At 36.4% G+C, this 24,590-nt stretch overlaps 1 protein-coding gene across 1 annotated transcript in view; it reads left to right on the forward strand.

Moving 5' to 3' along the window:
- ABCC12 (ATP binding cassette subfamily C member 12) overlaps positions 1-24,590 on the forward strand; it is a 1,155,696-nt gene that overhangs the window by 613,736 nt on the left and 517,370 nt on the right. The window contains exon 9 of the mRNA XM_044081948.1: positions 17,258-17,406. Within this exon, the coding sequence (XP_043937883.1) occupies positions 17,258-17,406 (149 nt within the window). The remainder of the gene's footprint in view (positions 1-17,257; positions 17,407-24,590) is intronic.

Consider the following 24,590-nt stretch of genomic DNA (forward strand, 5'->3'; position numbering starts at 1 on the left):
TGGTTTCTCTGGTGAACCAGCAAGGTCCTGTGATTGCCATGTGCTTAGGCCTGCTTCTGTTTGTCATGTGTTGCATATTGTCTACATTTACTCTAGAGCTTGTTGAAACCATACTCTTATCATTGCAAGCATACTTGTGTGCCTTTCTGTAACTTCATGGATTTGACAAATTTCTGTAGCTTTGCGCAATGTTAAATCACTGTCACAAAGCAAAATCTTTCTCACTGCAGCACTATTAATACCCCACACAAGCCTGTCCTTTATCAACTCATCTTTTAAGTCACCAAACTGACACGTCTTAGCTTTGTTTCTTAAGTCGGTTATATAAGCTACAAATGTTTCCCCTGGTATCTGATCTCCTGTGTAAAACAAGTGCCTCTCTAATGTAATATTTGTCTGGAAGTTACACATCTCTCTGAATTTGTGCTTCAAACACTCGGGTTCTTCCCTTGATTCAGTCTGTACAACAATATGAGGTTTGCATCTTCTCCTTTATATACTGCTGGCGCATACAAAACAAATGCTCACTTTCTATATTCTCTGACCTAGGTTTAGCAAAATTAATGTCCTAGTGCGTGCATATTTGTCTGAATAAGCTGCTTGTATCAAAATATCATACTCTTGCTCAAATATTCTCCATTTCTCTGCAATATTTTGATCAAATACAAGTGGTAAGGGCTTTCAAAATCCATCTGCCATATTGACACATACCAGTGAAGGATGTTGCAAATATGCATGAATACACATGCATATACATATGCCAGAAATTTATACCAGTACTTGTAACTATGCCCAATAGCACAACAAGCCTCTGAATAACTGAACTTGCAAAATAAATCTCTCGGGCACTGTAATACTTCTTGAAATCACGTACCATAAGAAATCACCCCTTGTCAGTATAAGAAACATTTCAAATAACTGCACTGTGTGAATGAACTGGCCAGGAAAAGCTTAGAATAAGAAACATTTTGGAGCAGTTGTTGTCCGCTCATCTAGCGGTGTTTGTGCCTGCTAGCTGATTTTAATTACGGAGGTGTTTTTCAGCTCCCCTCGTTTTTAGTTGTTGGCTCCCTCCTGTAACTAGTTAGGGAAACTTTATTGAAAGAAAACAAGAGTTAGGTATCGCCTACAGTGTGATCACAGCCTTCTCGGCTACTGATACAGCGCCACGGGGAGCTTTTCCGCCCAATCGGTGGATGTCCACAAACTATATCACTAAAAGCCTTTTGTAGCCTACTTGGCTATTATTAATGCACCCCCCCCCCCCACGTGGAAGCTATGTCTGAGTGTTCTGATGTTTTCAACCATCTAGTTCGTTGAGTACAAACTCTCGCTCCCTGCTATCTATTGCCGTTACTGTTGAACATTTCTAAAATGAATTTAGTGTCCTAAGCTACTGCAGCATAAAGCATTGAAAGTAACATATCTAGTTAAGCAACTAAAGTTCCCTAAGCCATTGTATTCATAACGGCTTGTCTAAATACGCCACACACGTAGCGCGTATTCGGAACTCATAGGAATCCCTTCATACCTGTTCATACCAAGGTATGTAAACTCAGCTTACATGTACTGTGAATACTCTTTCGCGATGTAATATCTTAATGGACCGCAGTACAGAAACCACCATAGTGATTTTTACACTAATCTGTGCATAGCCCATATCCTTCCTTTACCTGTGGTCTGGCTCAATGTCCTAATTTTTAATAATAGCGACTGTCCACTAGCCTTTACATTAAGGTTTGAATAGGGCTTGCCCTCTATCTTTAGTCCTACTAATTTCTAGTGTATTATTATCAGATTCTTAGCCTACAACCATGTATAATACATAGAAATAATTACCTATACTACCTTGGATGTTTGCATACTGATTTAATTTACATTCGATGCTTGAACTGCTTTAAAGACTACTTTTCTCTCAATTTGAAATTCTTTTGTATCTAGCTTGTATGTTTATCCCAGTATATAGTTATAGTCTTGTTTTACTTGTCTCTAATGCATTATATAGTTATAGTCTTGTTTCTACTTGTCTCTAATGAATTCCATACTTTATTATAATCATGCCTAAAATGCCTAAAGGAACTGCATTTAATTTCATTAGTTAATATGTCTGAACGTGCATGTTTTTATCAACTATTGCTAGCTTTACTGCCTTGATACCTGTGCTAATTTTGCTCTCTCCTCTTCATTTATCTCCTTTTCTCCCCAAAGTACCCAGCTCTGCATTGTCCTTGAACTTGCCCTAGCCAAAACCTACCAGGAGTTACAAGAACCCTTACAATCTCCAGTGGCCTCATCTATTTGACTCTCTCATTGCACCCACCTGCAAGGAAGGAAGAAAGTATGTTATGGACTTAGTCATATGTATATAATAGACCCCTGTCTACTATATTTATCAGGGCCCTATAGTTAGCTACTAGCTTGAGTATACAGCAGCCTTAACCTTAACCTTACCCTTCCAGCTGCCCTATAGCCAACACTCCTTGATAATTACACTAACTTACTCTTACTCTGCATCTCACCTCCATATTTCTTCTCTTAACAGCTTTCCCACTCACTCTTCTACAATTACTAGATCTGCCTACTAGGTGGCACCCTTATACTACTCTTTTTACTACCCCTGTACTCTGTCCTACCTCTGTATATGCAATATATTTCTTCCGATTTTCTATCCTCATCCTCATTCCATCCTCTTACACTGCCTCTCTCTGCCTTCTTACCCCTGCAATCTGTTCTATACTGTACTGTTCTTGACCTGCTCATCTTCCTATTTCTCCTTTGTGCTGAAACACTATTTTTCCCTACTCTACTTTTCATTCCTTTGACTTCTGTATCATACTAAACTTCTCATACTCACGCCTTACCTCACTTACCTACAGTTACCTGTATTTCTGATTGTTTCTTCTCCTGTTTCTCCTCCAGTTGTTTCTACCCGCTCCGTTCGCCCTGCGGGCTCACTCCGCTCCCCTCCCTACCCCCAATTCCCACCCACCCCCAGGGGTCCTGCTCTTACACATCTCTACACACACCCCCTACCTCTACCATCCTATCAGCTTCAATCCTTTTTCCCTCTCTTTTTTAAACCCCACCCCTCACCACTCCTCCTTTTATCGCAATATCTCTCCCTGACCTTTTATCATCCCTTATTAGTTCAACCTGCTATTTCTCTCTACACCTTGTCCTAAAGATTCCATAATCCCATCTTACACACTCCCTACTCTACTTCATTCATATTTCACTTCCTGAAACCTGCTACTTACCTGTTTAGTCTTGCTTGCCTCTACCTTCCCTTTCCTCCATAATGCCTACCACCAATTTTACTATACCTATACTCTCACTCTTACTCTTATCTATACTGCTCTCAGCCTACCTTCTTACCTTCTTTGAAAATCAACTTTTTATCCATCCTACCTACACACAAAAACAAACCTTAACTCATCCCTCTACTACTCTCAACTCATACCCCATCATTTCCTACACTCCCCAGATACCTTCTATCCAAATACCATAGACTCTCCCATATTAATTATGTCCTAACTACTGACAAAAAATTGAAGCTTCAAATCCACCTAATAAACAACTCTTTAACTAAACTTATTTATCTCACCTTACAAGATGGAGACATCCATCCTAACCCAGGACCAAAATACCCCTCATCCCAAACTTCTATATCAAAAACTAATAATTCTCTCCTAGAATCAATAAGCCTAATAATAAAGACAGCATTCTTGACTGGATACTTATAAACAAAGACAAACAATTTTATGATGTAGGAACCCTGCCAGATGATATCAGTGACCATTGTCTGACTTATATTATAAGAGACAAAATTGATTTTCCAAACCTCCCAAACATTAGAAAAGTTCGCTCAACCAAACATTTTAACATAGATTTATTTCAAGCTGAACTAAATTCATGTAACTGGAACCCCTTAAAAACACTTCCTCTGGATAATGCAGTATTATACTTTAATACTACCTTCCTATCCATTCTTGATAAACATGCCCCCGAACGTACTATCAGAATGAAACCGAACATTGCCCCCTGGCTCTCTAAAGAAACTAAAAACTTAATTCTCGCCAGAAACAAAGTATGGGCTTCATGGAGACACCATAGAAATAACCCTGATCTTATCCACTTCCGTCAGCTTAGAAATATGACAAAAAAAGCTATTATTACTGACAAAAAAAACTATTACTGTAAACTCCAACAAACAAACCATAACAACCCCAAACAGTTCTGGTCTTTAATCAATAAACTCCTTTCCCCAGGAACAACCAAAACTCCCACCCCTCTTAATGCTGACCCAGACAACCCCCACTAAACTGCTAATACTTTTAACTCTTTCTTTATTGACTCTATCCAAACCCTAGCCAGACAAATGAACATCAACTATGTCACCCCTCCAAGTAACCCTATGGACCCATCCTATAACTTTACACTACAACCTATCCCCACATCATTTATCTACAGACTTATTAACAAACTTAAACCTTGTACTCCTTCAGCTGACAAGCTCCCATCTCTCTACCTCTAAAGGGCTGCCAAAGTGATTGCATACCCTATATCCATACTCATAAACAGGACAATCAAAGAAGGAACCGTCCCTGAGATCTGGAAAGTTTCCCATATTATTCCATTACATAAAGGGGGTAACTCTATTGATTATTCCAACTACAGACCAATTGCTCTCCTTTCCCCATTAGCAAAACTTATGGAAAAATGTATTCACCGGCAACTCTTACAACATCTCACTCTGCACAACATAATAGCAACCTGTCAACATGGCTTTAGACCTCATCACAGTACTACCACTGCTCTCTTATCTTTTGTAAAAACCATCAATAGGAATCGTAATAACAACCTTCTCTCTTCAGCTCTCTTTATTGACCTCTCCAAAGCATTCGACATGGTCAACCATTCCACCTTAATTTACATACTTGAATCCCTCTCCTTTGACAACCTTGCCACTAAATGGTTTAAATCTTACCTTAGCAACAGACAACAAGCAGTTCTATGGCAAAATCAACTCTCTTCTCTCCTACCCATAAACATTGGTGTCCCTCAGGGCTCCATTCTTGGACCACTTCTATTCTCCCTTTTCATTAATGATCTCCACTCTGCTATCCCTCAAGCTACCTGCATCCAATATGCAGACGACTCTACCCTTATCTGCTCTGCTTCTTCTCCTCCTGAACTCTGCTCACTTACTCAAAATATCTTCAACTCAGTTGAAACATGGTTCCATAAACGTTCCCTCTTACTAAATGCCAAATAAACTAAACTTCTTCTCTTTACTCCCACCACTAGATCCCCTTCCTTACACTTCACCATTTCCTCTAATAATGCCACGGTTATCACACCCGATCCTACAACAAAACTGTTAGGAATAACCATTGACAATAATCTCTCTTTTGATCAACACATTAATAACACCATTAAATCAGTCAACAGAAAAATAGGATCCTTATACCGAATTAAACCCTTCCTAACTGAATCTGCTAGAGCCAAGATTGCCCACTCCCATCTATTGTCAACACTTCTCTATGCTTCACCTATATTTACCAACCTAAAGAAAGCCAACCTTAATAAACTGGCTATATGCTACAATAACATTGCCTGCTTCGTCACTGGCAACCCCTTCAGAACCCACCACTGTATTAACCTGAAACAACTAGGATGGCTGGAATTCCAAAACCTTCTGCTCATCCCCCAACTGAACATTGCCCACAAAATACTGCACCAGCCTTCAAACACCCCTATACTCTCAGAACTTTTAATCCCATACAATAATCTTAATTCCCTTCGTTCTTCTAGAAAACTTATGGCTAGATTAACAAAGTCCAATAACTCAGCTGGTGACTCTCTTTTTTCTAGTACAGTAGGAAGGAACTGGAATCTACTACCCAGTGACATAACACTAACCTCATCACTGCCCCTCTTCAAACAAAGAATAAAAGAACATCTGAAAAGTCACTGGCTCTGTTCCTGCACTAAACCTGACTAAATTTCTACCCCTCTCTATCTCATTTCTTCCCCTGCATCTCTCTCCCCCTTCCCTGAACAATTTATCTTTTGTTACTTACCTCTTTTCCTCTTCACTGAAAATTTGTTTAATCCTTCCTTATCCTTTCTTTTTTACTTTACTCTTACTTTCCTCACACTTCTCCTCCCTACTCACCTTTCCCTAATTTTTGCTTCTCTGTAGTTTAGTTTGTTTATAGGTAATGCTATTAGTTCCTATTAGTGAATTGTTTTTGCATGCAAATCTTTCCTTTTTGTCTTTACAATTATCCTGGTGTTTTTGCTTGTATTACACTTCAAATGTTGTATGTTTTTTATATATACTGTGGAGCTTTTCTCCCCGGGCCTCTACTGAAAATGGAAATATATCCAGCTAGACTAGCCCGGTCAACAAATGTAAAATAAAAAAAATAAAATAAAATAAACAGTTGCATTTTGCGAATAAACAGTACATAGCACACTGACACTTCCCAAAAATGGTGGTGCTTCACAAAGTAACTCTTTACAGTATAAGACACACCCTGTAATGGTGGCACTTTGTGAATGGAAACACCCAGCACAAGAAACTTTTCGAAGTAGCTGTACTTTGACTGTACTTCACGAAATAGTTGCACTTTGCACACTAGCAGACTCTTCAGAATAAATGCACAGCAATAAACACACGCTGTAAGCACTTTTACACACTTTGATATACTTCTAATAACTTTAGTTATGCTCTGAATACAATACAATACAAAGTCATAGTTATGCCAAAACACAGCACTTTACTGAAAACATGCGGTTGTCTTGCTTCATTTACACTTACTGTGCCCTTTTTTTCCCTTATTATATTCGTTTTGCTCGTTTAATCTCTTTTCATGCCCATTGTACTTTTCTTGTGCCCGTTTTACTCCAGACATGCCTGTTTTGCTTTGTTTTGCAACTCAGAGGTGATTTCTGACCCTTTATGAGCTTTTCTCACAATTGTTTTATGAAATAACTTAATCTTAAACATTTTGTTTAATCAGTGAACCTTTTGTGCTTTTTCACTTGTTTAATAATGTGGTTCGTGCCCTTGTAATACTCTGTTTCATCTTTTTTATATTTTTTTATAAAATAAACTGTTCGTGCAATTTTTCATTACCTTGGTTGCTTTTCTGGCTCCCTTTCACGCTTGTTTGTCTTAATTTACCTGCACTGTTGTCTCTGCACCTCGTGGCTCTAAATATCAGTCTCTGGCATCCCTCTTCTGACTCCATGTCACTCATCTAGTCAGGACATAATAGACAAGACTTTGTGGGTTCTGTTCAAGCAGCTTTATTATGTACAAATACATCAGGATTGAGGCTTAATAGTTTAACTTAAGTTAACTTATAAACAAACTAGCAATTACATTCATACATGCTCACTGTCTGGCTGCACTCTTAAAGTGGCACTGAGTATAGCACATGTTGTTGTTTGTCTTTTCATCTTTTCCCGGTTAGGGGTCACCACAGCGGAATTCTGGTCCGCTAATGATTGGCAGTAGATTTTCACGAACGCCGAGATGCCAGCTCGATGTTCAACCTTCAACGAAGGTACGCCCATTTACGCATGTCTTTCGAACGCCCACCCAACCGCAGGGAGGACATGCAGACTCTACACAGAAGGCACTCCCTGCACACCAGCCAAGAATCGAAAGGGAGAACCTATTGCTGTGGGGCAACAATGCTACCACTGCACCACGGCGGATTGCCATGTGAGCTATTTATATATGCACCTTGAGTCCTTGAAATGCTGTTAAAGACACAGCACACACACTCTGTTTTACAAATTATAAACAAAGAATCTTGTTTTTAATCTACTTTCAGAATTTCAGTTTTTGTTTCATTCAGTCACCGTATAGGTATGATACACCTTGTTGATGGACCTATTCAGTCACAACTCTGACCATGAGGGTAAACATAAAATTTTAGGGTATGTAATTAATGAGCTTTTCTTTGCAAGGTGGTGAAAGCCAGAACACATATAGAAACAAACAATCCACAGTGAAACAGTAAGATTCCAGAACATCTGTAAAAAAAAAAATAAATAAATAAAAACACCACATAGACTCCATACGGCTAATAATTGGGGACAGGGATTGAACCCTTGACCCTGGAGCCTCTGTTAGCACTGTAACACCACATGGTCCTTTAATCATGCTAGTACTTAAGTGTGTATTAACTAGTAGATGATCATTTATAGCACATATATAGTTATTCTTAAAGGATTCTTCTTAAATTAATGTAAAGTACACTCAACTGTATTTATCTCCTTTAAAACGGCATTTAGTTGCAAACAATATATTTAGTAGCACACGACACTCTACTGAAATATCAGCAGATGTAACACGGAGTGCCAACACACTGAAAAGAAAGATTGAAAATGCAGAAGAATAAACCTCAAACATCACCATTAAACTTGTTTTTGCAGGGAGACAAGTCCCCACACCCTCTGAACTTTGATATACCAACTCTAATATTGTCATACCTTGCAGAAAAGGGAATATTTTGAGAAATGGCAATATCAGACTTAACTAGTAGATGATCAAGTCTGTTGTATTTTTTTTTTTTTTTTGGCCATTCAGTCTGTGTATTTCTGGACTTAGTCATGCAGGTCCTGACATTTCAAATGGTTACCATAATTCACAGGTACCCTTTATTATGGCTGGAAAACAAATAGCATTTTTGTTACAGCAAAATTCTGATAAAAACTTCACAAAATAATATTGCCAAAATGTGGTTCACGGGAGTAAGGCAAAACTGAAGTTTTGAGAGTACCATAGAAGTGCAAAATCCATAATAGCGTTCCTCAGAGATTAACATGGAAATTCCCATTACAGCTTTATAAACATCAAGACTGAAACTGCTCTACCTTAAATTATTTTCCTTACTGTGAGGTACAGCCTTCCTGGAGATGCAATGTATGAGTAACACCGGTGTGGAGGGGGGTGCAGGGGGTGGAACCCCCTCACATAAATCTTTTTTATAGTATTATTGCAAGGTTTGATATTCATTGCTTGAAAAGTGATTCATACTTCAGTGTTTGTATTTCTAAGAGGTGTGGTTATGAGGCTTTACATTTCTGTCATACAACAGAAATGTATACATATGAACATGGCAATAATAAGGATTAGCAGAGATGAAATGCTAAAAGAAACAGCTGGAAAAGAGAATGGCATTAGGTCAGTGTCATCAGTTACGTTATCTGTAAAGATCTCTTATACAGTCTAGTATTTTCAGTACGCATTGTCATGTGGCTTTATCTAGTAAGCCTAGTGCAATTTTTCTTTAGGGTAACCACTATTTAACTGTACTATAAAATGCAAACACAACCAGCATCTCATAACTTAAGAAGATGAAAAAGAAACAGTGCTAGCTACTGCAGTGCACATCAAAGCACCTTACGATGATTATAAAACACTTTGGAGTCTGTCCCACTCAAGTTAAGCATGTAGTGAGTCTGATATTTGGAATGACAGCTTAGCCTGGCCCTGTGACATTATACTCAGTGGCTGAAGGTTGTTTGATGCTGATGAAACAGATAACAGAAGATCAGTTACAATTAAACAGCATCAGATTAATAATTGAAATGTAGCAGCATCAATATGAATTTTGCACAAATCCGGAATACCCATAATGGATATGAACCAGCACAAAAAAAGTGTTATTAACAGAAACTGTTTGAAAGGGAGGCTGGTATATTAGGTAGCTCACATGATAAATCAGGAATTCACCAAAGACCAATATGCTTTCACTAAAGAAATTCACTAATTTAGTTTGACGGCCTTATCAATACATTCAAAACCATGCAATGCTGCTATCTCTCATATTATCAGTTAGTTGTATTTTAGGTTTCTCTGGAAATTTAATGAAAATGAATCTTTCTAAAAATCTGGCTACAGGCAAATATACAAGCTTTCAAGGATACCAACTGCACAAATTGTATTCCTCTAAAACTGTTTACTGATTTACAGAAATATTATAATTTGCAAACAAGGGACATTTGATAGTTTTTGAAATATTAGAAGTGCAGTACACAGATGGGTAATTTTGGTACTGGCACATGCTAAATAATTCATTGTAATAGAAGAAACAATGCAATTACAAAAGCAATAGTTAAACCATGCTTTCTGGAAGAATTGAAATTATCTGATATGTACAAAAATAAAGAACAAATTATGATGGTGTGTTTATGAAAATTTGTGATAAAGGGATGTCAGATTTAAACAAAATCAAAACATGCCAATGCAGCAAAATGCTACATAAAGTTCAGTATACACCAAAATGACTATACAAAGAAAAATTCATATCAAAACAGATGTTAGCACTATACGTAACAGTGGAGAAAATGTAGTTTGCTACATAAAATGTGTGCTTGTAAAAAATGCAGAATTCTTTATAAGAAACTGAAACTTTGGTTTTACCAAAACTCTCCTTATGATGTACATGATGCACTAAGTTTTCATAGTTAGAAATGACACACATACTTTAGTTTAAGCATCTATATTAAAAGGGCTGCTTTGGGTGTTTTTGTGTGCCAAGAATGTTATAACAAAAAAGGACAAAACAAAATGGCTTGGAAGTCTATTGATTGTAGTTTTTCCTCAATTTGTCATCCTAAATTAAATCGTCAGTGTGACTAGAAAGTGATAGATCTAAACTGCATTTTAAAGTTTGTTTATCTCTGCTGAACTGTTTGCAAACATAACATTTTTATACATTTTTTATACAATCAAAATATAAACATTTCAAGATCCACTTTTTTGGGGGGAGATTGGTTGGGGCTTGATCTCCATATTGGTATGTGCTGGGGGACTTGCCCCCTCCAAAAACATATACAGTAACATTTTTCACTCTTTTATGTTTCAGGCATTATTTTGAAGGATTTTATATTGTCACCTTTGCACCTTTGCTTAGGTCAACAGTTCATTGTACAACTAATGAGTAGCCCTATGACAAGCTACATGAGCCATGTGAGCACCTGTAATAGACCCATGCATGACTATGTTTTATACGAGCTTGTCTAATTTACTCCCAGATATTACATTTAAGTTAGTTATAAATCTGTTTAGAAAATTAATTCTATCTATCCTCACACACATATATAAATATGTAGTGCATGGAAACACTGGGATTACACTCTGATATTCAGGAAAAGACAAATTTGTCAATTGCTGTAGTGGTGGAAGACCTGATCTTAACAATTGTTAAGCACCCCCTGCTTAATTTGTTAAGGTCGTATCTAGTGGTAGGAATGCAAATCTGCCAGTAATGAGACGTAAAGGACAACGGCGGAATAAAAGATTAGTTTCAGTCTGATACATGTACTGGTAACTTGTCCCTGACTTTCTGGAAAGTTGATAGAAAGATTGATAGAATAACAGAATGTGTGTTTGCCTGCATATTCTGAAGGATACAGAGTCGGAATCTTAAATATATGTCATTATTTTATTAATTCGATCAACAGTAATTTGTCAAAAAAAAACTCTGTCTTTATGAGACAAAAATATGAGGCAAAAATCTGCACAACTGTGAGGCAGGGAAGTTGAGGGTAAACATTACAGACCTTTGTGACAGGAGTTGCTATGTGCTTTATGGCTTCGTAAGCTGGCAAAACAATTTTTTTCACTGTACTTAGTCATAAAGCTCCATGCATTGCTAAGAATTTTGATCAGGTCTCCAGTCCTAACCTACTATTATGTCTTCTCGACATCGATGCCAAGATTCATCTCTCAAGCTTAATTCTGGAGGGGACGATCTTGGCATCCATATCTTGAACAAACGTTGGTTAAGATAAGAGACCTGATCATAATCCCCTCCTTCCCTCTCTCTCTGTATGTGTATATATATATATATATATATATATATATATATATACATATTATATATATAACTATATACACGGTGTGGCAAATGACTAGCTACTTTGACATCTGTTTGGTATACATCAGTGGTGCACAATGTCTGGCCCAGGGGCCAAATCCAGCCCTCCACACAATGCCATCTGAGCCCCAGAGAGTAACCAAAAACTGTTAAAAAAAGTGAAAAAAAACTAAGCCTTAATCCAGTCATGCAAACCTTCCAGCACGTTTACTTACCTAACTGACTGCAGTTGTGCACACCTCTAATTTTAGCCACGGAAGTAACTATTCTTTCTTGTTTATAAATTATAGTCTGTAAACACTAGTGACTTTCTGCAAAAGTTTGTAATAAGTCATGGCTGCAAATCAGAATAAAGTTAAATGCAAAGTTGATATAGAAAACAGGCAATTTCATGACTGCTGTCTTAAGTAAAAATGCCAGTCACCTGTACCTATTTTTAACTCATAATGACTTACTATGTTTTGAGGTAGCCCGCAGATGCAATAAGAATTTGTGTAGTGGCCCTCCCCACAAAAAGGTTTTGCACCACTGGTTTACACCATTAGGTCGATGCAGAGAGATGGTCAACAGGTGTGTGAGATTGACATTCTTGGAGTTTGTATATATAATTAGCAGAGATTATGGGGAGCAACCCCGCTACATGAGGAGTGCAGGGGGTTTGCCCCCTCCAAAAAACTGCATTTGGTTTACTTCACTTTAAGATATTCCCCACAGCATGCACAGAGCATGTCGAAATTTGTTGTTTTGATGTACTTACATCAATATTCTGGATGTCAGCGTGACACCCGTGCCCTGGCCCAACAATCAAGGAGCCTCAATCCTCACCACTAACACCAGTGAGGGGTGCCTCATATAGGAGTAAAGGATAACAAATACACACAGTAATTTTAGCAGAAAAAAGACAGAAAATCCACCCAAGGATGGCCAATCAACGAAATCCACAAGTGTAGGAAGACAACAGTCGAAAGCGCTTATCGGATATCTTCAAGGGACAGTTTTGAGCTTTTTTATTTTTCATTTTATTTTCAAGTCGAAGTTTTATTCGTATTAAAGGACTACATTTTAATTGGAATACTTGTGGATTTCGTTGATTGGCCATCCTTGGGTGGATTTTCTGTCTTTTTTCTGCTAATATTGACTGTTTTTGTGACAGACCACCTTTAGCGTTTGGGAGTTATTTATTTAATAAACACAGTAAGGTGCAATTTCCCCTTAAGAGCACACAGAGATCACAGTCAGTCCAGGGCTGGTCGCTCCTTTGCTCTCCAGGTCCCCAATAAGACTCCCCACTGGCACAGCTATAAGGTCCAGGTCCCAGCCAGCTGGGCAAGCTAAAATCTCCAGCACCCTCTCTGTCCAACCAGTGCTTCATGCCCCTGCCCAAGTAGCTGACACATACACACTTTGAGATAAGAGTTTATACAACCACACAGACACTTCTGTGGAATGCTGGCACAGGTTCTCTTTTATCCACACTATACGGTAGAAATCACTGCCACCACCCAGCTAATATTTATCAGCTACTCAAAGGTCCTTAAAAGGGTGTCCATTTATTAATGTGCAATATTATTATCCAATTGGTAGTATAACTAAACAGTCAAGGCTTATTAGAGTGACTTGGTACAGGATCCTTATATATGTGCAATGTACTTCTAGAGCTTAACTTATCTCTACACAAAACAGCCACAGTTGAAAGGTTTTAAAATATTTAATAATAAATAATAAAAACACAAGGCAATACTTCTTACTACACATTGCTAATCAAGAGTTCAGAGATCACAGAGAAATAATTAAAATAATTCAGTAGTACAGTTCTGACATCACAGAAAAATACTTAGATTAATCTTTCTAGTTTATAGCAATTTCTAAGAGAAAACACAAGTCTAAGATAACTTACATATAGAACACAGGCAGTGCTGATGGGTTGGATGGTCAAGACAAAAAATGCTTCATGCCCTCTGATTCTCTCTGTTTTTAAAATCACATTCCTGGTTCCCATTACATCATTCTTCACACTTCCCTGGGTTCCCAGGCTAACAGAAACTACATTTACATTCTTAACATCTCCTTTTGTTATCTTGCAGCTGATCAGAAAGCAGAGCAATAAAAATACATTTGCATGTTTAAATCTAGCAGTTTAACTCTTTGTTAAAACAATAGAAAGAATGTCTTCATCTAGATGGGCTGGAGCAGACTTTAGATCAAAGGGTCACAACATGCTTTACTTGGTCAGCTTTCTGCCAGCAGAGTGTACTGTTGCTACATTAATATTTACAAATGACAGAATTATCTCCAAAATTCTATCTGGCTAGGCTGGCAGCCTTCACAGTCAGCACAGCTGTTTATTCAGTAGGCTGCCCTGCACCTATGTTATCAGTGCACAAGGTCAACGGTTGTGTAAAAATTGATGATTCTGGGGACAGTATATATAATCAGCAGGAGGTGCCCCCCTGCAAAAAGCACTGCTTGATATGTTGCATGCACTGAGAAGTAACCTTGGAGCATGTGCAAAAGCATGTCAACATTGTGAAAGTCATCGTTACTGTGTCGATGTTAAGCATGTCGATGTAATGCCAAACTGACCTTACCCAGTAGATCCATATCGTTCCAGGTACTAGAAATCCTACGTATCTAGCATCAGTCTATACATAAATAACACATATGCATATATTACACGCATACATACGCGCAAGCACACACACACACACACACACACACACACACACACACACACGCACACACACACACACGCACACGCACATGCACACACACACACACACACACGCACACGCACACGCACACGCACACGCACACACAAACACGCACGCACACACACACACACACACACACACACACACACACACACACACACACACACACACACACACACATACAATATATGGTGAAACATTCTGTCAAACATTTTATGACTAAAAAAAACTATAGTAGTCACTCTTATTCGACATGTGGCTGTTGAAGGCTAGGGAGGTTCCCTATAAATCTATTTATAGAAAAAAAAGTGTTCCTGCTGGTGGGGTGGAGAAGATCAGACAAGTAAGTGATTAATGGAGTAGATAAGCTGATGAACACAAGAACTGGATGTAGCCAGACCATTCTATAGTAGTATGCAAGGCAGAAAATGTCGAGAAACAAGACAGAAAATGCAGACATGTGAATGGAGATGTTCTCTTCTTCAAGCTCCCGTCTTGAAATGAAATAAGGAGAATGAGATGAACACATGGTCAGGGTAATTAAAAAGCTACTTGTAGTTGCCTCAGTAGATAAATATGTCCAAGATGATACAGAGTCATTTGGTTTGGACTGAATAAATATACAGATAAGTAGTTCACTGATAGTTTATTGAATTTTTAGTAGTTACAGCCCAATTATTCCAGAAAGCTTGGCTGTAGTGCCCATATAACAAAACTCTATATAATAAAAAATAAAGATTGATTCGCCAATCATAGTAAATGCTTCTGGTTTCTGAAAACAGATTTCAAGAAAATTTCCTCTTACATTTCTTGAAATGTTTTTTTCAGCACATAACAGACTGGTTATGATCAATGATGTTCTTCCTTCAAATGAGACATTAAACTGTGGTCCCATCAGCTTCAGTTGGTGGTAACTCTGGTGGATGTAAAACATCCTTTGGCACCTATCAAAAATGTTCCCCAATGCCCTAGCCCTATTTCCTCTGGTAGTATAAATACCACCTCTGATCTCCCCTAAAAAAAGCCACTAACCTAATGGGACTAACCTGATCAACAAAGGATGACCAACTAAATGACCAGCATATCATACTCTGGATTTTGTTTTCAGGGTGAACAGATTTCTTTAGCACCTATTCCAGGAGATAGAATTCCGATATATATGGCATCAGTCTTCCTCTGGTAGAGAATTTTACTTTGTGTTTTGGTAAGCACACAGCAGATGTGATCTATTTTTTCTCATGTTGGCTCACCATCAAACTATATACTGTATTTATAGCTAATGATTTTTGTACTCTCTTTTTTAATTTCTCCAAGTCTTTGAGTTTGTAATACCATGCCAGGAATGGACCTCTTTCCTAAGTCAAAGTATGATTAAAGTTTATGAAATTAGTATTGTTTCAATCTTTGATGTTAGCCAAAAGTGCTCTTTGCAGCACCTGCTATGTGCCCAGTAATGACTCCTTCTATAGTTTGCATGGAGTTACATGTACTGGTAACATATCTAAATACGTCTGTAAATTTGTTTTTATAAGAACTGTTGCTCCTACTACTATCTGAACTGTCTGGGTATCTTTCTTCCACACTGCTTTCGTTTCTGCCTGCAGATCCTGATATTTTATGACTTTGTGTCTCTCTTTACGCAGGACACTGTAGTCACTAGGTCTGACAATTTCAATGATCAATGCTACTCTTGCCTTCTTTTCTTGGACCACTATGTCTAATTTTCTACCATCTGTCATTTGAACTGTTGTTAATGGATGATCCCATGTGATGGAGACTTCTGTATATTCTAAGATGCTTTGTAACTCATGTTTCCAGTGTTTTTCAGCCACTGTTTACACGATGAGATGCTGATTAAAATAATTTGGTTTGTGGAATGGGTGCAATTCACATACTCACTCCAGCTTGCATGTGGAGATTTTCATATGTGAATTGTCACGCACTGTAAAATATTAAGGTTTTGACATTATGACTCATTTTCCACACTCAATACTCATTACCCTAATTAAACCATTAATTCTTCAAGGGAGCTGGCTGTCTTTAACCTGAACCCATGTGTCATTGTGTTGAGATCACAGCAGTGCATGTATCTTGAGTTCCTTGTAGAAGTTGTAGTGTAAAAAGCTGTAGTTTGTGGAAAATACTGTCATTGGTCTAGTATGTGCTTTACCCAAATTATTGCATGTGACATCCTTGCTGGACAAACTCCTGTGGTCACTTATTTACTGGAAAATTCCTTCAACAACTGTGCCCTGATTTAAAGAATCCTACCATGTATATGGCAAGCTACTACCATTTCTTATATTTTACTGACTGCCTTTTATGGCATGTAGTATCCCTGAACGGTTGCTGAAAAGCATTTAAACCAGACCTTTTGCCTGACTGATTGAGTATTCATCATTCTGTTAGATTATAGCATTTATTTTATTTATTTTAATGTATAATCCTTTAGATATAGGTTGCTGTTTTCAGTTGTGACATAAGACCATAGTCTGGTTAACTGATTTGTTCAAAGATACACAGTTTGCAATTGGGGGCTGAGGGGATCAAACCCTGAACTACATGATGAAACTGATTATCAACTCATATGCTTAACTCTAAATGGTTAACTGGATAATTATTGATGGTTTCCTTCTACAGATGTGAGAAATGATGAAAAAAAGATACTGGAAAAAGCTGGCTACGTGCAGAGTGTTAATTCTGCGGTTACTCCAATCGTACCGACATTATCTACTGTTGCAACTTTTATACTCCATACCTCACTAAGACAAAATTTGCTTGCATCAACAGTAAGTACACTTTATTTTGAATGCGTTGCTAAATGTGAGTTCTAAAACTCAGAATCTCCAACATTATATTACACAAAGTATCATGCTCTGAAGAGACAGTTGCTGCAGAGAAAAATCCTTTTCTTTTCTACATTTCCAAAAAGTTATTATGCCATGGTAATTTGCCATATTTTTTTTTGGTTAACAGATAACTATAACAATGAATACCAGTGCAGACAGCTCTCTAATTAACTTGACAGTTTTTAACTGTTTATTTTAAGTATGTTATTCTAGCCCAGTTCTTTGCTATCCTTGCTTTGATTCGAGACTATCGTTGGCATAACTGTTAATTCCATATTCTATCTTTCTTGGCTAGATCTGTCTAGTTTTTTCATACTAGCCACTTGCCATTTTTATTACTGTCCACACAGGGGATATTATGCATTCAGTTTTGAAGCACATTTGCATCATCCGGCTTCAACTTAAGAATGCAGTTAAATAGCATCTTTTTATATAATAACAAATGAAAGACCAGCAATGGTATAGTTTTTAGTAGACTCTAGAACAGAAGTTCCTTTTAAAAAAGGAATAATTAGTAGAGCATATAAAACATTGCATGATAACTATAAGAATCAATCAGAGGAGGCTAGAGAGGATTGGTAGCAGAGATTGGATAAGCAATTCATAAAGAAACAATGGGGGACATATGTATTGTCTCCCAAACATGCAAAAAAATCTAGAAGATTTAGGATTTTTGCTTGGAAATGTTTACATAGGTATTTTATACCCCAAGTAGACTCCAGAGAATTTTTCCTCAGATAGACAGCAAATGTTGGAGGTGTGATAGGTAAGAAAGAGGTAATTTGGAACATATTATGTTAACTTATAACTATAAGTTATAAACTGAAAGCATAATCTGTAAATATCATGACATGCAACTATGTCACCAAGCTCTATATCCAGGTATTTGTTTACTTTTTTAAGTGTATTATGGACACAGGAATAGGTTCTGTGCTGTAATACATACACTTACCTTTGTCGGGGATGTGTGGTGTTGGCGATCTCGTCTTGGTGATCTGGTCGTCGGGGATGTGGCTTTTCAATGATGTAACATGGATCCACATATATATATATATATATATATATATATATATATACACACACACATAGTTTACTATCGAAATCACAAAAACTGGAATAAAATCTGGTCATTATCACAAATCATATCTCCGAAAATCAAAACAGGAACACAGGCACTATGTTGAATATAGTGATTGTTCAAAAACTCGACATTATTTGACATAGTGCCTATATTCCTGCATTTCACACAACACCACCTAAGGTTACACCTGGAAGGAGTACATACGTACTGCACAAAACAGAAATAACCATTTTTACAGAGGGACAAGCTCCCTGCACCCCCCACACCCCCTGCAAATAATATATTCCAACTCTGAGATCGCACTACAGTGGAGAAAAGTGTAATTTCTTGATCCCCACTTTACCGCAATCTGTGCTCATGAAACCGAATACAGGTGTGCGAATGCACTGTGGCATTTGCGAAATGGAACAGTCACACTTATGCAGGTTAGACAAAATGGAATTGTCCAACTGTTATCGATATTCTTATTTTTGTCTAACCTGCACTCGGGATTGTTAATGTAAACCTATATATATATATATATATATATATATATATATATATATATATATATATAAAATTACATTATATATTATATAAATACATTATTTATATATATATATATATATATATATATATATATATATATAATCACTTCTAATTCAGTAATATCAGCTCTTTCAGTTGTTACAAAAGAAAGATTGTCATTACCATTAGCCTTAGTAATTTCACTGTTTTCATTTGCAAGCATACAATCTCATTTAATTGTTTTTGTAGTTCCCTATCCTGAGCCATGCTGTCAACTTCAGTCTTTCTCTTCTTATTTTCTTACAGTCTTGTTTTTTTATCCATACAAGTTCAGTTTTAATTTCTCCCCTATGGCCTGCCCCTTGCTTCTGCAGACTGCATGTTTTGTGATTGAACAATGGGAATCACTCCCGGTAACCTGTGTGTTACAAATCAAACCAGTGTCCTTTGCACTGTATGTAATCTCTTTGTATTATATACATTATTTTTTTCTTCCTAATTATTTGTTGTGCACATCTCCCTTTCTTTCCTTCTTTCTTTCATGTTTTTCTTCGTGCAATGAATTCTCACAGTGCTGAATACCTGTATCCAAAGGAGTTGAATGATCTTTACTTGTAGAGGACAGTTCCTTTCTTCAATATGTTCTGTTTGCACTTTGCCTAATATTATTTACTTTATCAGCTCAGTTATTAATATATGTATAAACTAGGAAATCTATGAACGCTACTAAAACCACAAAAAACGGCAGCAAAAGAGAACCAGTCCACTAAGGTTTATTAAAAACAAAAAATGTTACATAAAGCACTTTTCATCCAGCTAAATGGCTAGACTTCCTCAGATACTAAAAGCAAGGTTTGCTCTTGTTAAATACATTCTCCAAGATGTCACATGACCAGTCATTTACTTACTTAATAAATTAAATGCAAATATTTAACTCTTAAATTACATACCCTATTCTGGAAAAAAACAAGTTCAACAGTGATCCTGAATGATGACTAAAATATTCAAGAAAAGTTCAAACAATATATGAACTCCTAACAATATCTAAAAACACAAAAATAACATATTCCATCCTATTTAAGTCATCTTGTCAAGCTCTTAAGTTTCAAATAGCACGTTCAGGATCACTGTTGAACTTGTTTTTTTTTAGAATAGGATATGTAATTTAAGACTTAAATATGTGCATTTAACTTATTAAGTAAGTAAATGATTGGTCATCTGACATCTTGGAAAATGTATTCAACGAGCAAACCTTGTTTTTAGTATCTGAGGAAGTCTAGCCATTTACCTGGATGAAAAGCACTTTATGTAACGTTTTTTGTTTTTAATAAACCTTAGTGGCCTGGTTCTCTTTTGCTGCCATTTTTGTGGTATTAATATATCTATGTTTGGCATATAGGAGTCGCAGTCGTTATAAATTAATTAATCTTATCATTCGGTATGTTTGATAAAGGCAAAGTAGTACTTTGTTAAGAATTGACAATTTGAACTGAATCTGGTATTCTCTTAGATGTTTGAAGCACTACTGTTGTAATCTTTTATCAGACTTGCATATAAGATGACAATGCATTTAGTTTTATAACATTAGTTGTTTTATTTATTTATTTTATTGGTATTTGTCTTCCGTGCCCTTTTTCATTGGATGACTGGGGAGAAAAGCTCCATTGTAACAAATTTATTACAATCAATATTTACTATAATAAATTTTATAATGCAGTTTCAGTAGATACATAGCATAGTAGTCTGTATAGTAAAATTTGTATTGATTTTCACAAACATTAATATACAAGCATTGTATTGAAACTTTGCAGATAGAAGAGTGGTGTATAAGATAGGTAGGAGTAATTTAAGAAATACATTACAGTCCGGTATTAAAGGAGTAAGTGAGTCTGAGTGTTAACAGAGAAGTAGTGATGGGACAGTAATTTGGTTGTGCTAATTAGAAGCAGGTATAGTAGTTTAAAAAGTACAATAAAGTGAGGTATTAGAAGGGGATAAGCAGGTTACATGATTTAGTGCTTTAAATGGAGATATAAGGAAAGGTGATGAAATGTGTTAGAAGAGTTATATCCCAGATGAGGAGAAGGGATAAAACCAGGAGGCAGACAGGAAGTCTTTTAGTAATGGTTTGAAAAGATGAAGGTATAGGATACACCTGACGGACACAGGAATTTTATTCCAAATTCCAGCTATGCTATTGGAATAGAGACTGACTCCAGCAGTCCTTTGGGGGTTTTAGATGGTAAGCAGTTGTTTATTAATTGACCGAAGGGGACAGTTTGGTATATAGAATTGGAGTACAGGGCTAATTGCTGAGCAGGCAAATGGAGTATAGATGATTTTGCAGGTTAAGATAGGTGGAGAGGAAGTTTGAGCCAATTAAGTGTTTTTAGTGCTAAACAATGGTAAGCCTGATAATGTTTACTGCAAGCAAATCTGGCAACTTTGTCACAGCAGTGTTCAAGTTTAGAACTATGTGAAGCTTGTAGGGTGGTCATGATAGGGGCTCCATATAGGACAGAGGGTCAAAGGTGAGTGGTAGCTAGAATTACCTTGGCAGAGTTTCTAGGGAATTCCATTACTCAATGAAGGGCAGCTAGTTTTTGGTTTTTGATGGGTTTTCTTGATGCAGTTGTAGATATGTAAACCAAATTTAAGATTGCCATCAATTGTCATGCCAAGTAGTTTCATACGTAAGGTAACTTCAATCATGTTATTATTTAAGGAAGACATTTTACATTTCTTTTATTTTATATAAATGGAACTTTGGAAAAAAGTAGCTTAATGCTGGTTGCTAATTATCAGCCTCCAAGCTCAGATACATCAGTAATTTGATCACATTATGGAATCGGATGCGCATAAGACAAATGTCTGACATTAAGACTGTTGTAATGAAGCGTGCCTAAAGTGAAGGGCTTTCCTTGCATTCTATTTAGATGCTTGGAAAAGAATAGCCTCTTGAGAATTTGCAGATGTCAGTTGTCTGAAGGGTATACTCAGCTTGAAAATACTTGTCAGGCTATAATGTAATGCTACCAGGTGACAGAATAAACTGTGCTGAGTGTGACTGATATGGATTAGATAAGTGTTGTTAGATAGCCTAAGTGTAATACTGTAAATTGCAAATGAGTTTCTTATTTGATTCAGTTCTTATACTGACAAATAGCCAAGTCTCATACAGGTGAAACTGTTTTGCACTGGAATAAAATCACAAGACAACTATAACTATTTTCTAAGTTTAAAATAAATGTTGAAAGTGTCATTATGAGTGTCATGTAAAGAGAAAGGCACTGGAAAAAATCAAGACCACCGTCCATATTTGACTGGCTTTAGAGTGTAGTATTTTAATGATGCCTGCAGATTTTTTTTACAGAAAGACATGCTCTGGAATATCAAGTCACTGTAATATTCTGCAAATTGTACCTATTAATTTAAAGATTTTTCACCTATTAATTTAAAGATTTTTCACTATTAATTTAAAGATTTTTCACCTATTCATTTAAAGATTTTGCACTATTAATTTAAAGATTTTTCACCTATTAATTTAAAGATTTTGCACTATTAATTTAAAGATTTTTCACCTATTAATTTAAAGATTTTTCACCTATTAATTTAAAGATTTTTCACTATTAATTTAAAGATTTTTCACCTATTCATTTAAAGATTTTTCACCTATTAATTTAAAGATTTTTCACTATTAATTTAAAGATTTTTCACCTATTCATTTAAACATTTTGCACTATTAATTTAAAGATTTTTCACCTATTAATTTAAAGATTTTGCACTATTAATTTAAAGATTTTTCACCTATTAATTTAAAGATTTTTCACTATTAATTTAAAGATTTTTCACCTATTCATTTAAAGATTTTTCACCTATTAATTTAAAGCTTTTTCTGCTTCCTTTTCTCTCTGTGATTGTTGATCTCCTTCCACATGCTATGCAAATAGCTATGGGAAAACATTCTGTTTCTCTCAAAATTACTCCCCCCTATAATTTCTTAGTCTGCTGCCACTGCCTAATTTAGGTACGCTGTTCTTAATATAACCACACCTAAATGTATGCCTTCCATCTGCTTAAAGTCAGCTCCTTTTGAAACTCTTTGCACTTTTCTTGCCAAGCAACATGTCTAAGTCTCTTGTCTTTCACATTTCTGTTTGTCAGTAGTCACCTGTATCTCTGATCCTGATATTTATTGTTTATTTATTGCAGTTGGTTTACCAGGATAGTCCATTGGGCCTTAAAGAACCCGTTTTCAATGGAGTCCTGGGGAGAAAAGCTCCAGAAAAAAAAACAAAAATACATATAATATTCGACAGAGACAGTCTAGGGACAGAACGTTATTATTACAATGTAGTCAGAATAATGTGAAACTATTCAGATATATAATAGCAGTCATAACAATTAATACATTGAGAGAAAAAATATGTTAGCAATAGAACTATACTTTTCTAGAACCTATACTTTTCTAGGAATCCCTAAACTTACTGTAGTCACCTAGACATTCTGTTAGCCCTCCTTTGCATCTTTTCTTTATCTCTTGAGAACTGTCTGAATTATTTTGGGCTCACCTTCGCCCATCTCTCAGCGACTATGTTTTGATAATTGTTTTCTTAGAGCACACTTTTATTATCTTCTGCTACAATAACATTTAGCAAATTCCTTGCAGCTGTTACAGCCTTGAATGGATAGTATAGAATGAGGTATAAATTCAATATCTCACATCTTGAAATCTGCACTCCAGTGATCTGACGGTAATTATACAAGGTACCAAGGCTTGTTATTCTAAAACATTTGGCTACTACAAATTTTGAAAGCCAGCAATAAACATGGAAATGTGTTTTATAGTATGTGTGGCAAACCATTTGAAGTTACTGCCTATAAAACTTCAAGAGACAAAATTTATGTGTCCATCCACAACCCCTTTTTCCCCTTTTTGCACATGGGATCTGGGTGTCACTTCAACAGTGACATTTGCTTAGGCCCAAGTGTAGATCAATGTGTGTGTATGTACCTTTAAGAAGCTATCCAAAGGCTTGCACAAGTGTATAAATACTGAGAATGTGCAAGCTGACTACCATTTTGTAGTTAGATGTTGAGATGTAAGCATGTATGTATGTAAGGTCTGTCTGTTAACTAGTTTGTTTGTATTTTATGATGCTGCTATCCATCCTGATGTGCTGCTATATATTAAAGCATCTAAATGAAATACCCCACCTCCTTGTCATCTATGTTAGAGAAGGATGAACGACATGGTGCCAGAAGTGGCTTGTCTAAGGACATGGTGTTAGAGATGGCATGGCTAAAACGACTTAAGGCGCTTGCTTGGCACTGGTGATATAGAAGGATGAATCATCAGTACTGTATGTATACTTCAAAAAACAGGTCAGAAATGAATTTCAGATATTAAAATTTGCTCAGCACTATTTCTTATTGGCAAAATATGAAACAAGGAATACAGAATGTTCTAAACGATATCCGCATAAGTACGATTTTAATAAAAATATTCAAATTACTATGGAAATGTTTGAAATAA

The sequence above is a fragment of the Protopterus annectens genome, chromosome 8.part1 (assembly GCF_019279795.1).
Source record: "Protopterus annectens isolate FY-2018-M chromosome 8.part1, PAN1.0, whole genome shotgun sequence".
Lineage (NCBI taxonomy): Eukaryota > Metazoa > Chordata > Ceratodontiformes > Protopteridae > Protopterus > Protopterus annectens.